Source organism: Corapipo altera, unplaced genomic scaffold, assembly GCF_003945725.1.
Source record: "Corapipo altera isolate COAL_440 unplaced genomic scaffold, ASM394572v1 61542, whole genome shotgun sequence".
Lineage (NCBI taxonomy): Eukaryota > Metazoa > Chordata > Aves > Passeriformes > Pipridae > Corapipo > Corapipo altera.
In genome coordinates, this window is record NW_020885432.1 from 1 (window position 1) to 14892 (window position 14892).

Sequence of the window (14892 nt, forward strand, 5' to 3'; positions counted from 1 at the left end):
CCCCCGACCCCCGGGGCAGCAAGCCCCCCCCCAAACCCGCCGGCAGCCGCCTCTCGTGGCCCGAGGGCGAGGGCAAGGGGCGCCCCAAGGCGGGGGCCAAGGCCGAGGGGCCCCCCCGGGCCCGGCTGTCCCCCCACAAGGGCAAGAGCAAGACCCTGGACTACAGCGACCTGCAGCCCGGGCCGGGGGCTCTGACTCCCGCGCCCCCCCCCACCCGAGACGGGCTTGAAGCGGGGCCGCGAGGGGGGTCGCGCCTCCACCCGCGACCGAAAGATGCTCAAGTTCATCAGCGGCATCTTCACCAAGAGCCCCGCGGCGACCCCCACCCACCCCGCGCCCCCCTGGGCCCCTCCCTGCGCCGACCCCGCCAGGGCCGCCCCCCCCAGTGAGTACGGGCCCGGGGGGGCCCGGGGGGCCTGGGGGGGCCCGGGGGTCGCCCCGACCGTGTCTCGGTGTCCCTGTCGGTGCCCCGCAGACGGGGGGCGGTGCAGCCGGTGCCCCCCGTGCCCGCGGTCGTGACTCGGTGTCCCGGGGGGGGTTGGGGGTCCCGGACCCCCCGGGTCCTGTGCCGGGCGGGAGGACCCGTCCGTGCCCAAGGCTGGGGAGGGGGCGAGTGCTGGGGTACGGGGGGCTGTGACCTCCCGGTGGGGCCACCCCACGGGGGGTCCCACCCCATGGAGGGGTCCCAGGTGTTTGGGCGGTGGGGTGGCCGATTTGGGGGGTCGCGCCGTGTGTGTGTGGGGGGGGGGTCTCGTGTCTCAGTTTCCCCGCTGGGGGGGCTTCTGGGGATCAGGGGGTGCAGCCCACCCCCCCATCCTTCTGTCCCGCCGTCCGTCCATCCATCCATCTGTCCGTCCGTCCATCGCCTCCATCCGTGTGTCACCTGTCCCCCACGGCCCCCCCCCCGGCACCCCCTTGTCCCCCTGTCCCCCCCTCGGCGTCTCTCTGTTCCCCCCCCCGGTGCCATGGGGGTTGTGGGCAGTGCCCGGGGGGCCCGGGGGTGGCAGTGGGAGCCTGGGGGTGGCATCTGGGTGACAGCATGAGGGGGGACAGCGGCAACATCACCGCCGTGGCCGCTGCACGTGGTGAGGGTGGCTCTGTGTGGGGACGGGGGAAACTGAGGCACAGGAAGGGGGAGACCCCCTGGCTGTCCCCTGCCTCAGTTTCCCCTTCTGTGGTGCCCACGGGGGCTGGGGGTGCCAGGCAGGGCGTGGAGGGCGCACGTCCTTGTGCCCACACTGTGTGCTCGTGCCACATCCTCGTACCACGTCCACGTGCTGCACCGTGTCCTTGTGTCAGGGCGTGTCCTCGTGCCACACCCTGTCCTTGTGCCACATGTCCTTGTGCCCAACACGTCGTGCACTGCAGGCGTCCCGTCCTCCCGCCCATCGTGTGCTGGAACCCATCCTGTGCTCATGCCACGCCACATCCTCGTGCCACGCCGTGTCCCGGTGCCCACCGTGTCCTCGTGCTGTGTCCTCGTGCTGCACCGTGTCCTGGTGCCAGTCATGGCCCGATGGCTCCCACTGCGGCCTGTCACCACTGTGTCCCTGTGTCACACCACATCCTCGTGCCTTGTTGTGTCACGGTGCCCATTGTGCCCTGGTACCAAATCCTCATGCCACGCTGTGTCCTGGTGCCACTCATGGCCCAGCCCGGTGGCCACTGTGTCCCTGTGCCACGCCATGTCCTGGTGCCAATCTGTGTCCCTGTGACCGCCACGTCCCAGAATCCACTGCGTTGTCCTCGTGCCACACACACGGTGTCCTGGTGTCCATCCTGTCCTCGTTCCACGTCCTGCTGCCTCCTGGTGCCCGTTGTGTTCTGGTTGTTCCCACCACGTCCCCGTGCCACACAGTGTCCTGACTGTTCCCACCACATCCCCGTGCCACGCTGCACTCTTCCGCCACATTCCACCCCTGTGCCTGCCATGTCCTCAGGCCCTGGCACACGAGGCCTCGTGCCACCCTGTCCCTGTCCCCATCCCCGTCCCCGTCCCCGTCCCTGTCCCATGTGGCGTCTCCCCATCCTCGCCGCCCCCGCGGGCCCGGTGCCGTTGCCGGGTGACAGTTGGTGGCCGCCCACGCAGGAAGCTGCCGTGGTGCTGCAGGGGGGGCTCTCACCAGGATTGGGGCGCCAGGGGGTCCTAGAGGGTCCTGGGGGGTACTGGGGGGTGCTGGGGGGTGCTGGGGGGTGCCAGGGGATGCTGGGGGGTCCTGGGGGGTGCTGGGGGTTGCTGGGGGGTTCTGGGCTCCGTCTCACCCCTCTCCCTCCGCAGAGGCCCTGGTGAACAGCCAGGAGTGGACCCTGGGCCGCTCCATCCCCGAGATCCGCCTGGTGGGTGCCACGTCCCCGTGTCCCTTTCCTGTGTCCCCGTGTCCCTTTCCTATGTCCCCTGTGTCCCTGTCCCTACCCCATGTCTCCATGTCTTGTCCTGTGTCCCTGTGTCCCTGTGTCCCTTTCCTGTGTCCCTGTGTCCTTGCTCCGTGTCCCCGTGTCCCTGCCCTGTGTCTCCGTGTCCGCATGTCCCTGCCCCATATCCCCGTGTCCCCGTGTCCTTGCTCCGTGTCCCCATGTCCCTGCCCCGTGTCCCTCTCCTGTGTCCCTGCCCTGTGTCCCCCTGTCCCCGTGTCCCCGTGTCCCCGTGTCCCCGTGTCCCTGCCCCATGTCCCCGTGTCCCTGCCCCGTGTCCCCACGTCCCTACCCCGTGTCCCCCCGCCCTCGGCTGCCCTGACCCCTCTGTTCCCCCCCAGGGTGTCCTGGGCAGCAGCAAGAGTGGGAAGTCAGCACTCGTCCACCGGTTCCTCACCGGCTCCTACGTGTGCCTGGAGCCCACTGAGAGTGAGTGGCCACGGGGTGGCCACGGGGTGGCCACAGGGCGGCTGTGGGATGGACATGGGATGGACATGGGGTGGACTTGGGATAGACTTGGGCATGGAATGGATGTGGTCACAGGGATGGACGTGGGATGGACGTGGCCATGGGGAGGGGCCTGACCGTGGAATGACCGTGGGGGTAGGGAGGGGGATGGGGAGGGGAGGGGATGGAGATGTCCATAGGGCTGGACGTGGGATGGACAAGGGCTGGGCATCACCATGGGATGGACGTGGTCATGGGATAGACATGAGGCTGGGTGTGGGATGGACAAGGGCTGGGCATCACCATGGGATAGACATGAGGCTGGGTGTGGGATGGACACGGTCATGGGATGGACATGGGGCTGGCTGTGGGATGGACACGGTCATGGGATGGACACGGGGCTGGGCGTGGGATGGACAAGGGCTGGACATGCCCATGGGATGGACACGGTCATGGGATGGACATGGGGCTGGGTGTGGGATGGACACGGTCATGGCATGGACGTGGTCATGGGGATGGACAAAGTCCTGATGCCGGGCATGGCCATGGATGGGGATGGAGAAGGGGATGGACACGGTCATGGGATAGACACGGGGCTGGGTGTGGGATGGACGCGGTCATGGGATGGACATGGATATGAGGCTGGACGTGGGACAGACATTGTTGTGGGATGGACACAGATATGGGGCTGGGCGTGACCATGGATGGCAGCGGTCATGGGATGGTCAAGGCTCTGGGGATGGACAAAGCCATGGTGGTGGACACGGCCACGGGGGGAGATGGTGAAGGGGATGGACGTGGTGAAGGGAACGGACGTGGCTGGGGGGAGATGGTGAAGGGGACGGATGTGGTGAAGGGGATGGATGTGACCATGGAGGGAGATGGTGAAGGGGATGGACGTGGTGAAGGGGATGGACGTGGTGAAGGGGAGGGACGTGACCACGGGGGGAGATGGTGAAGGGGATGGACGTGGCCATGGGGGGAGATGGTGAAGGGGATGGACGTGGTGAAGGGGAGGGACGTGGTGAAGGGGAGGGATGTGATGAAGGGGAGGGACGTGGCCATGGAGGGAGATGGTGAAGGGGACGGACGTGACCATGGAATTGGCAAAGTCACGGTACTGCTCAGAGCTGTGGGGCATTTGTGGCCCCGGTGCTGGCCATGGGGGCCGAGCACACGTGCAGGGTGCCCTCCCTTGCCACAGGCGGGCAGTTCAAACGCGAGGTGACGGTCGATGGGCAGAGCCACCTCCTGCTCATCCGGGAGGAGGCTGGAGCCCCAGATGCGCAGGTACGGACGGGGGGGCTCAGGGGCTGGTGGGGCTCGGGGGCCGGGGGGGCCACACCGGCCACAGCCCGGGCCTGACCCCCCTGTGGCCCCCCAGTTTGCCAACTGGGCGGACGCCGTGATCCTGGTCTTCAGCCTGGAGAGCGAGAGCAGCTTCGAGGAGGTGTCGCGGCTGCATGAGCTGCTCTGCGGCCTCCGCGGCACCGGCGACGTGGCCCTGGCGCTGGTGGGCACCCAGGGTGAGCGGGGGGCGCGGGGCAGCCCCGGGGGGGGAGCGGGGCGGGGGACCCCCGGCTGACCCCTGTTCCCCCAGACAAGATCAGCTCGTCCAGCCCACGGGCGGTGGAGGACGCGCGGGCCCGGGCGCTCTGCGGGGACTCGCGGCGCTGCCTCTACTACGAGACCTGCGCCACGTACGGGCTCAACGTGGACCGGGTCTTCACAGAGGGTGGGTGGCCGGGATGGGGGGCTGGGGGGCCTGGGGGAGGGGGGGGGGAGGGGTGGGGACGTGGTGTGACAGGGACAGAGGCCAGCGTGGGATGGGGGTGGCAGCCAGGTGGGACAGTGACCATGTCCAGGTGGGACAGGGACAGTGGCCAGCGTGGGATTGGGGTGGTGGGAGGGGCTGTGACAGTGGTCAGGTGGGTTGAGGACCACATCCAGGTGGGGTGGGAGTATTGTCAAGGTGGGTTGGGGACCATGTCCAGGTGGGGTGGGGACAGCGGCCGGGGTGGAAAGGGGGTGGGGAGAGGGGCTGGTGGCCTGGTGGGCCAGGGCTGGTGGCAGTGTGGGGTGGTGGCAGTGTGGGGTCCCAGCTGGGCTGAGGGAAGGTGGCCAGAAGGCACAGGACCGTGTGTGGGTGACACGGGGACCACGCCCAGGTGGGATGGGGGTGGGCACCATACCCAGGTGTGTCAGGACCGTACCAGGGGCAGGTGGGGGGGTCTCATCCCCCCTGACCGAGGGTCCCTCACAGTGGCCCAGAAGGCCGTGGCACTGAAGAAGCAGCAGCAGCTCGTGGCCTCCTGCAAGTCCCTACCCAGCTCCCCGAGCCACTCGACCGCCTCCACCCCCGTGGGAGGGGTCCACCCCAACCAGGTACCCCCCGGACCCCCACCCCAGACCCCCCCTGGCCACAACCCAGGGCTGACCCAACCCCTGCTCCCCCCAGGCCAGCAACGGTGGCCACACCAGCGACTACTCGTCCTCTCTGCCATCCACGCCCAACGTGAGCCACCGGGAGCTGCGCAGTGAGACCCCCGCGCCCCTGGGCACCCCCAGCTCCCTCCACCGTGGGGCCAAGCGCAGAACCAGCCTCTTCGCAGTGAGTGCCCGTGGGCCCGGCACGGGGGGACATGGGGAGACATGGGGGGACACCTATGGGCCTGGCACGAGGGATACACAGGGGGACACGGGGGGACACGGGGGGACATGGGGGGACATCCATGGGCCTGGCACAGGGGGGACACGGGAGGGACATGAGGTGACGCCCTGGCAGGGCGGCGGCAGCAAGGGACATGTGGCACATCAGGTGCCCCCTGGCAGGGTGGTGGCCTGGGAGGGCACATGGCACCCACGGCATCCCCTTGGTGGGGGTGACACGGGGGGACGTGTGGCACCAACAGTGTCCACTGGCAGGGTGGGGATGGGGGCACCCAGGGCACCCAGGGTGTCCCTACAGTGCGGCTCGGGCAGTAGACAGCACATGGTACCCAGAGTGTCACCCTGAGAGGGTGGTGGCACTGGGGGACATGTGGCACCTGATGAGGGTGGTGGCACTGGGGGACATATGGAATCCACAGTGTCCCCTTGGTGTGGTGACACAGTGGGACACGTGGGCGCCCAGCGATGGGCTGCGTGGCAACTCGGGACTCCGGTAGTGGGGGGAACGTGGGCACCCCGGTGTCCCCGGCTGTGCCACGTGTGCCAAGCCCTGTCCCCGTCCCTGTCCCCGCAGACTCGCCGTGGCAGCGACTCAGAGAAGCGCAGCCTGGACAGTCGTGGAGAGGCCACCGGCAGCGGCCGCGCCATCCCCATCAAACAGGTGGGTGGTGGCCCTGGCGAGGGACACAGGTGGGGTACCAGTGCCCCCACGTGCCCTCACGGCCCCCTGTCCCCGGTGGGGTGCCAGTGCCCCCCATGTGCCCTCATGGCCCCCTGTCCCCAGAGCTTCCTGCTCAAGCGCAGCGGCAACTCCCTGAACAAGGAGTGGAAGAAGAAATACGTGACCCTGTCCAGCAACGGGCTCCTCTTCTACCACCCCAGCATCAACGTGAGTGCCCCCGGCCCCACGCGGCCCCCTGGGGTGTGGGGTGCCCCGTGTGACCCCCGGTGCCCCCCCAGGACTACATCCACAGCACGCACGGCAAGGAGATGGACCTGCTCCGCACCACGGTCAAGGTGCCCGGCAAGCGCCCGCCCAGGGCCATCTCGGCCTGCGGGCCCTCGGCCAGCATCAACGGGCTGGTGCGGGACCCCGAGCCGGGGGGTGAGTGCTGGGGGACACTGGGGGTGAGGGGGGGACGGGGGGGGACGGCTGGGTCACTGTCTGTCCTTCCCCCCCAGGGGGTGTCCCCTCCATGGGACTGAGCCTCCCCCCCGAGCCGGGGCTGAAGGTGGTGGGCAAGGGTGAACGGTCGCTGCAGCGCTGCGCCTCGGCCTCCAGCGCCAAGCTCATCTCCTCAGGTGAGTGCCACCGGCCAAGCTCATCTCCTCAGGTGAGTGCCACCGGCACTAGCACCTGCGGACGCGGCCACCTCCCGGGGTACGGACAGGGACTGTCCTGTGGTGGCCTCGCCGAGCGCGGTGGCTCCTGAGGAGCTCACGGACCCGGTGGTTGTGGTGGCCCTGGTGGCCACAGTGAGCCAGGTGGGTTTGGTGAGCCCAGGGACCTGGTGACCTTTGGTGGCCCTGGTGGCCACGATGACTCTGGTGGGCTTGGTGAGTCCAGGGATCTGATGGCCTTTGGTGGCCCTGGTGGTCCCAGTGTCCCTGGTGATCTCCTTGTTCTTGTGAGCCTGGTGACCACAGTGACCCCGATGGACTTGGTGGCCCTGGTGGTCCCAGTGTCCCTGGTGGCCTTTGGTGGCCCTGGTGGTCTTGGTGTCCCTGGTGGCCCCAGTGTCCCTGGACACCTCTCTGGTTCTCGGGAGCCCCCTGGCTCTGGTGAGCCCAGTGATTGCAGTGTCCTGGTGGCCCCCATGTCCCCAGGGAGCTCCCTGGTGGCCACAGTGACCCCGGTGAGCTCGGTCGCCCTGGTGCCACCCCTGCTGCCCCCCCACGTGTGGTCCCTCTGCAGACCCCCCCTTTGAGGCCCTGTCCAGCCCCGGCAGCGCGGGCAGGGACCCCCCCCCGTCCCCGCTGGTGGACAGGAAGAAGCACCGGCGGAAGAAGCTGATGACGCCGTCCAAGACCGAGGGCTCGGCGGGGCAGGCGGAAGGTGGGTGTGCCACGGGAAGGTGGGTGTGCCACAGGTGCGTCCCCAGCCCCGGGTCACCCACGGCACCCTGGGGATGAGGCCACTGTCCACCACCACGGCGATGACGCCCCAGGGGCTCCGACGGACAGAGGATCCGGAGGCGATCCCGCCCTCCCTCACCCCTCTGTGCCACGCTCAGCCACGCTGCCCACATGTCCCCCTCGCTGTGCCACCGCCTGCCACCCCCCTGCACTGCCCCGGGGGCTTCGCGGGCCCCCCTGTGACCGTGTCCCCGTTTCCTCTCTCCGCTGCCGCTGCCTGGACCCTCTGCAGCCAAGCGCAAAATGTGGAAATTAAAAAGCTTTGGTAGTTTAAGAAATATTTATAAAACAGGTAACGTGGCGCCCGCGGTGCCTCCCCTGCATGTGGCTGTGCCCCCCCCCCTTTGCCTGCCGCCAGCGCATCCCCCAAACCCACACGGGGGGTCCCAGGAGTGGGCGGGGGGTGGGCACCACCGGGGGTGGGCACCACGGAGAGGGGGTTGACCGGGGTGGAATTTGGGCTCAGGGGAGGGCGTGGGGGGCCAGAGCAGGGGGCCGGGGCAGCCCCGGTGCCCCTCGGGTGAGTGACCTCCTTCCCAGCTCCCCCCCTGGGGGGTCTCTGATCCCGCAGAGGAGGAGAACTTTGAGTTCCTGATCGTGTCGAGCACGGGGCAGACGTGGCACTTTGAGGCTGGCAGCTTCGAGGAGCGCGACGCGTGGGTTCAGGCCATCGAGAGCCAGATCCTGGCCAGCCTGCAATGCTGCGAGAGCAGCAAGAACAAGGTGGGCCCCCCTGGTGGAGGGGCTGGGGGGGCCTCGTGTCACCCCCCGTGCCACCCGCTGAACCCCATGTCCCCCCCAGGCGCGCATGGACTCCCAGAGCGAGGCCGTGGCCATCCAGGCCATCCGCAACGCCCGCGGGAACTCGCTCTGCGTGGACTGTGGGGCACCCAGTGAGTGCAGGGGGCTGGTGGGACACGGGGGACGTGGGGGGACATGGGGTAGGGGGAACGTCCCGGAGCCGTGGGTGACCCGGGGACGGGGGCCCTGCGGTGTCCTGAGCCCGGGGGATGGTGTCACATTGTGCCACAGGGTGACATTGTGTTGCACGTGGCACCGCGTGGCCTGTGATCCTCCCTCACCCTGCTTGTCAGTGGCACAAAGCCACGGACCACGTAGTGTCCTGGGCCGTGTGGTACCGTGTGTCACACAACGTCATGGGCCACGTGATGTCACAGGTCACACGATGGGTGGCACAGGCCACATGGTGCCACAGGTCACACCGTGCCAAGGATCACACAGTGCCATGAGCCACACAATGCCACGGGCCACGTGAGGTCAGGGGTCACCAATGCCACATGATGCCATTTAGGACACTGTGCCCTGGGTCACACCACGTGCCATGCGGGCCACGGATCACACCGTGCCCTGGGTCACACCAGGCCCTGGGTCACATCATGTGACACACGGACCACAGGTCACACTGGACCCTGGGTCACACCACGTGCCACGCAGGCCCTGGGTCACACCGTGTCCTGGGTCACACCTCGCCCTGCACCGTGGGCCGCCCCACGCCTGGGGGTGCCACAGGCCGTGCAGTGGCCACACGCTCGCATGAGCTGTGCCACGGGCTGTACCATGGGCCACCCACGTCCCCCCTCTCTGTCCCCGCAGACCCCACGTGGGCCAGCCTGAACCTGGGCGCCCTGATCTGCATCGAGTGCTCGGGCATCCACCGCAACCTGGGCACACATGTGTCGCGTGTGCGCTCGCTGGACCTGGACGATTGGCCCCGGGAGCTGACGCTGGTGCTCACGGCCATCGGCAACGCCACGGCCAACAGCATCTGGGAGCAGAACCCGCGCGGCCGCTGTAAACCCACCCATGAGTCCTCCCGGTGGGTGTCCCCTCCCGGGCCTGTCCCCCTGGCCTGTCCCCACCTCCGTGTCACCCCCCCGTATCCCCGATGGTCCCGTGTCGCCACCACTGTGCTGCTGCTGTGCCACCTCCCATCCCTGACGCCACGCTGTCCCCAGCCAGCCTGTCCCCGTGGTGTCACACCCTGGCACCGCATGCTCCGTGACCCCACACCCTGATGGTGCCACACTGCAGTCCCTGACACCCCATGTCCCCACCTCCCACACCATCCGTGTCCCCACCTCTCACGCCACCCTGGTGCCACCCTGTGTCCCTGACACCCCGTGTTCCCTTGTCCTCATGCCCAGGGAGGAGTGGGAGTCCTGGATCCGACCCCACCGTGGTGCCACCCCGCTGCCTCTGCCACCCCTGTGTCCCCACCTTCCATGCCACCCCAGTGCCACCCTGTGTCCCTTTCACCCACATGTCCCCCTGACTCCACTCCCCCTGTCCCTGTGGTATCACCACATTGACACCCCCGTGTCCCCACCACTGTGCCACCGGGTGCCACTCTGTGTCCCTACCACCCCCGTGTCCTCCCATCACAGCAGTGTCCCCATGCCCAGGGAGGAGCGGGATCTGTGGTGCCACCCAGTTATCCCTGCCACCCCTCTGTCCCTGCCACCCCTCTGTCCCTGCCACCCCTCTGCCTCTGACACCTCGTGTCCTCCACATCCCCAATCCCAGGGAGGAGCAGGAGCTGTAGATCCAGCCCCCCATGGTGCCACCCTGCTGTCCCTGACACCCCGTGTGCCCCGTGTCCCCGCTGTCCCTGTGTCACTGCAGTGCCCCTGTGCCCAGGGTGGAATGGGAGCTGTGGTGCCACCCCACTGTCCCTGACACCCCCTGTCCCCCGTGTCCCCCGTGTCCCCGCTGTCCCCGTGCCCAGAGAGGAGCGGGAGTCGTGGATCCGCGCCAAGTACGAGCAGCGGCTGTTCCTGGCACCGCTGCCCGCGGCCGATGCCCCCCTGGCCGAGCGGCTGCTCGGGGCCGTGCAGGAGCGGGACCTGCCCGCGGTGCTGCTGTTCCTCGCCCACGGGCACAAGGAGCAGCTCAACGCGCCCTCGGGGGACTCCGAGCGCCGCACGGCCCTGCACGTGGCCTGCGACACCGCCCAGGTGGTCGTCACCCAACTGCTCGTCTGGGTAGGTGGGGAGGGGGCCGGGGGGGAAGTGGGGTCTTGGGGCGGCCGTGGGGGATGTGGTGTGGTCGTGAGGGAGGTGACGTGGGCACGGGGACTGTGATGTGGTTGTGGGAGATGTGGGGTGGTCACGGGGGTTGTGGGGTGGCCATGGGGGTGTGGGGTGGTTTGGGGACCATGGCATGGCCAGAGGGCAGATGGCATGGTCATGGGGAACATGGGGTTGTCACAGGGGTTGTGGGGTGGCAGTGGGGTGTGGGGTGGTTTGGGGACCGTGATGTGGCTGTGGGGGATGTGGGGTGATCATGGGGTGTGTGGGGTGACCATGGGGGTGTGGGATGGTTTGGGGACCGTGGAATGGACATGGGGGACATGGGGAGGTCATGGGGGGTGTGGGGTGGCCATGGGGGTGTGGGATGGTTTGGGGACCGTGGAATGGCCAGGGGGCAGATGACATGGCCATGGGGAACATGAAGTGTCTCTGGGGGACGTGGTGTGGTCATGGTGGGGGGTGAGGTGGTCTTAGGGACTGTGGCATGACCATGAGGGAGATGACACGGGCATGGGGACTGTGATGTGGCTGTGGGGCGTGCGGGGTGGTCACACAGGGGTGTGGGGTGGTCTGGGGACTGTGGCACGGCCAGGGGGGACATGGGGTGGTCATGGGGTGTGTGGGGTGGTCACAGGGGTGTGGGGTGGTCTGGGGACTGTGGCACGGCCAGGGGGCAGATGGCACGGTCATGGGGAACATGGGGTGCCACTGGGGGACATGGGGTGGCCATGAGGGCTGTGATGTGACTGTGGGTGACGTGGGGTGGTCATGGGGGGTGTGGGGCAGTCGTGGAGGGCGTGGGGCAAGGGCAAAGGTCACAGGGACCCTTGCATGGCCCTGGGGAGGACAGTGTGGCCACGGGGACTGTGGTGTGACTACGGGGGGCACGGTGTGGTCTCGGGGGACACGGTGTGGCCTTGGGGACAACGGCACAGCCACGGGGGCCCTGCCAGGGCAATGGGAATCCCGGCACGGCCACCCGAGCCACACCGCGCCACGGGACCCTCGGGGTGGCGCCGGGGGGGCCACGCCACGGCCGCGGGGGACGTGGTCCGTCCAGGGGGGACACTCCGCGGTGGCATTGCGGCCCCCGGGGTGACCCCCGCGCTGTGCCCGCAGTACGGGGCCGACGTGCGGGCGCGGGACGGGCACGGCCGCACCGCGCTGTTCTACGCCCGCCGCGCCGGCAGCCGCGAGTGCTCCGACATCCTCCTGCAGCACGGCTGCCCCGGCGAGGGGCCCGGCAGCCCCCCGACCCCCGGCAGCCCCCCGACCCCCGGCCCTCTGAGCCCCGGCGGCCCCCCGACCCCCGGCCCCCGCCGCCGCAGCAGTTGCGCCAGCGTGGGGGGGCCCTGCGAGCCCCGCTCGGCGCTCGTATAGCCCCGAGGGGCCCGGAGCCCCCCCAGCCCCCGCCGCGAGGCCCGGGGTCACCCCGGTGCCACCTCCCGACGGGGTCACCCCGGTGCCACCCCCCGACGGTGCCCCTGCGTTGCGGGTGCCCGCGGGCCCCGGGGCCGTCCCGGTGCCTCCCCCGGGGTCGCCTCCTGCCCACGGTTTGTATTTTTGATGCTCTATTTATTACCCCCGGCCCTCGGCGGGGTCTCCGCCGGTCCTGCCCCCCCTGCCCGTGCCAGGGACCCCCCCCGTGCTGCGGGGCGCGTGGTGGCACCGCCAGCCGGGTCCCCTCCCGGTGCCACAGCGGTCCCCGCCCCCGGGAGGTTGTGCCCCAGTGTGGGGTGGGCGTAGCTGGGATGGGGACACTGCGGGTGGGAGTAACCCCTGCCCGTGTCACCCTTGCCCGTGTCACCCTTGCCCGTGTCACCCCTGCCCTTGTCACCTCACTTGTGCCACCCCCTGCCCGTGTCACGCCCTCCCTTCCCCAGAGCCCCCTGCCCACATCACCCCGTCCTACCCCCCATCTTCCCCCCCCCGCTGCGCTCCGTCCCCGTGCCCCCTCCCCAGCCATACCACCCTCCCAAAGTCACCCTCACCCTGACACCCACTCTGCCCCCCTCCCATGTCCCCGTCCCCCTACTCCCTTGTCCCTGTCCCGGTGCCCCCCAGTCTCTGTCCCCTCTGTCCCCCGTGCCCCCCACCCCCTGGCACAGCCCCGGCTCCGTGGCAGGAGCAGTGCAGACCCCGCCCCCCCCCTTTTCTAGAACAACCTTTTGTACTCCCCTTCCCCCCTCCCGTACCCCGACCCCCTCCCACCTTCCCCCCCCCCCCACATCCCTTTTTCTCGGCGTCCCTTGGGAAACCCGTTAATTTATGACCCCTTTAGGATAGGATAGAGCCAGCCCCTCCCCCCGCGGGGGGGGCACCGCCGGCGGGACCCCCGACCCCTCCCGCCGGCCTGGGGGGGGGGGGGCCTACCCCGTGTCCCCCCCGGGACCCCCATGAATGTAGGGGCACCCCCGCTGTGACGCCCCCGAGCGCCCCGGGGGGACCGGGGGGGGCTGAGCCGGGGGCCCCCCGGGCGGGGGGAGGGGATGGGGGGGGGCCGGACCTGGGGGAGGGCCCGGGGGGGTCCGACCGGGGGGGTCCGGCCGTGTACAGTGTTTTCATCGCTCGGGTGTAACTGTAAGTACGTGACAATGTCGGAACTGGCGCTGTGACCCGGCTCGTCCTTCCCGCGGGGGGCACGGGGGGCACGGGGGGGAAGGAGGGCAGGGGCACACGGGGGTGGTGGGGACACGGGGAGATGGCAGGGACATGGGGCACACGAGGGACATGGGGGGCACGGGGGCACAGTGTAACCAGGAACAGGAGGGGCACGGGGGACACGGGGGGCACGGGGGAATGAGGGACACGGGGGGACACGGGGGGGGAAAGGAGGGCAGGGGCACACGGGGGTGGCAGGGACATGGGGGGCACGGGGGGAGTGAGAGGCACGGGGGGGGAAGACATGGGACACACGGGGGTGGCAAAGGTAAAGTGTGGGGCTGAGTGACACAAGGGGGGGTCACGGGGGGGTGGGTGACAAGGGGTGGGGGTTGGGCAGGGGAGAAGGCCGGGGTCCGGCCATGGTAAGGCTGGGAGGGTCCAGGGGGGCACTGGGGGACACTGGGGGGGCACTGGGGGGCACTGGGGCCCGGGGGGAGGCACTGAGGGACAGTGGGGAGCTGGGCTGGCACTGGGGGGCACTGGAGGCACTGGAGGGCTGATGGGGCACCGGTGGGTGCTGGTGGGCACTGGGGGGAACTGGGAGGCGGTGGGGGGTTTTGGGGGGGCACTGGGGGGAACTGGGAGGTAGGGGGTGCACTGGTATGCACTGGGGGGCACTGGGGGGCACTGGAGGCCGTGGAGTCTCAGGAAGGGGGAGTCGGTATGGGCGGGGCCTACAGAGGGCGTGGCCTGGCGGAGGTGTGGCCCGCAGGTAATTGGCGTTGAGCGATTGGGGTATGGGCGGGGTCTGCATGGTAATGAAGAGGGCGGGGTCTGTATGGCAATGAGGAGGGCGGGGTCTGTATGGCAATGAGGAGGGCGGGGTCTGTATGGCAATGAGGAGGGCGGGGTGCGGAAGGGGTGATTTGTGGGCAGGGTCTGTTTTGTGGGCGGTGCCTTAAATGCAAATAAGGGAGGCGGGGCTGGGCAGAGAGTGAACTGGTTGGCGCGTGTTGGGGTCTGGGAGCTCTGGGGGCGCTCGGGTGGCCTTGGGGGCCACGGGGGGGGCTCCAGGCAGTCGGTAGCGGGGCCGGGACCCTCGGGGGGCGCAGGGGCGGGCTCGGGACCTGCAGCCCGGGCCGAGCAGCGTTGGGGGGACACGGGGGGACACGGGGGGACGGGGGGACGTCTGAGCTGGGACAGGGAGGGGACGGGGAGAGGACACAGGGATGGGACCCCGCGGCCGTGGGGGGCTCAGGGTTGGTGGCACTGTGGGGACTGCGGGGGTGGGCTGGGGGTCCTGGTGCCACATGGGCAGGACGGGGAGCGGGAGCCGGAGGGTCCCCCAGCACCCCCTGAGCCCTGAGCTCGCAAACGTGGCCTCCTGAGAGAGGGGGGGGACACTCGGGGCAGCTCAGGGATCGCGGGGACACGGGGGGGGGGAACACGGTCACACCACGGGGGAACTCGGTCGGGGAGGGCAGTAGAGTTGTGAGTGGGGGTCACAGTCACACACGGGGGGGTCACAGTCACACACGGGGGGGTCACAGTCACACACAGGGGGTCACAGTCA

General features: G+C 69.5%; 1 protein-coding gene across 2 annotated transcripts; it reads left to right on the forward strand.

The window, feature by feature from the left end:
* The first annotated feature begins 111 nt into the window (after nt 1–111).
* On the forward strand, nt 112–12701 carry AGAP2 (ArfGAP with GTPase domain, ankyrin repeat and PH domain 2). 2 transcript variants are annotated; one of them, XM_027631653.1, is made up of 19 exons: nt 112–385; nt 2279–2337; nt 2754–2841; nt 4064–4149; nt 4244–4385; nt 4460–4594; nt 5123–5244; nt 5318–5470; nt 6104–6190; nt 6314–6418; nt 6490–6634; nt 6712–6831; nt 7445–7585; nt 7898–7957; nt 8237–8388; nt 8468–8558; nt 9280–9502; nt 10412–10667; nt 11835–12698. In XM_027631653.1, exons 1-19 carry the CDS (start codon nt 274–276, stop codon nt 12093–12095), a joined length of 2538 nt encoding a protein of 845 aa, XP_027487454.1. In that variant the 5' UTR covers nt 112–273; the 3' UTR covers nt 12096–12698. The 2 variants fall into 2 exon arrangements, with proteins under 2 accessions (XP_027487454.1, XP_027487455.1); XM_027631654.1 differs by lacking the exon at nt 7898–7957 and having other exon boundaries at nt 11835–12701.
* The last annotated feature ends 2191 nt before the right edge of the window (nt 12702–14892 follow it).

What these genes read in the sequence shown, in the direction of transcription:
- AGAP2 (XM_027631653.1), top strand. Translation starts at nt 274, where the DNA reads ATGCTCAAGTTCATCAGCGGCATCTTCACCAAGAGCCCCGCGGCGACC. An exon ending in GCGAGAGCAGCAAGAACAAG is followed by an intron (nt 8,389 to 8,467) that starts GTGGGCCCCCCT and finishes TGTCCCCCCCAG; the next exon opens with GCGCGCATGGACTCCCAGAG. An exon ending in TCACCCAACTGCTCGTCTGG is followed by an intron (nt 10,668 to 11,834) that starts GTAGGTGGGGAG and finishes CTGTGCCCGCAG; the next exon opens with TACGGGGCCGACGTGCGGGC.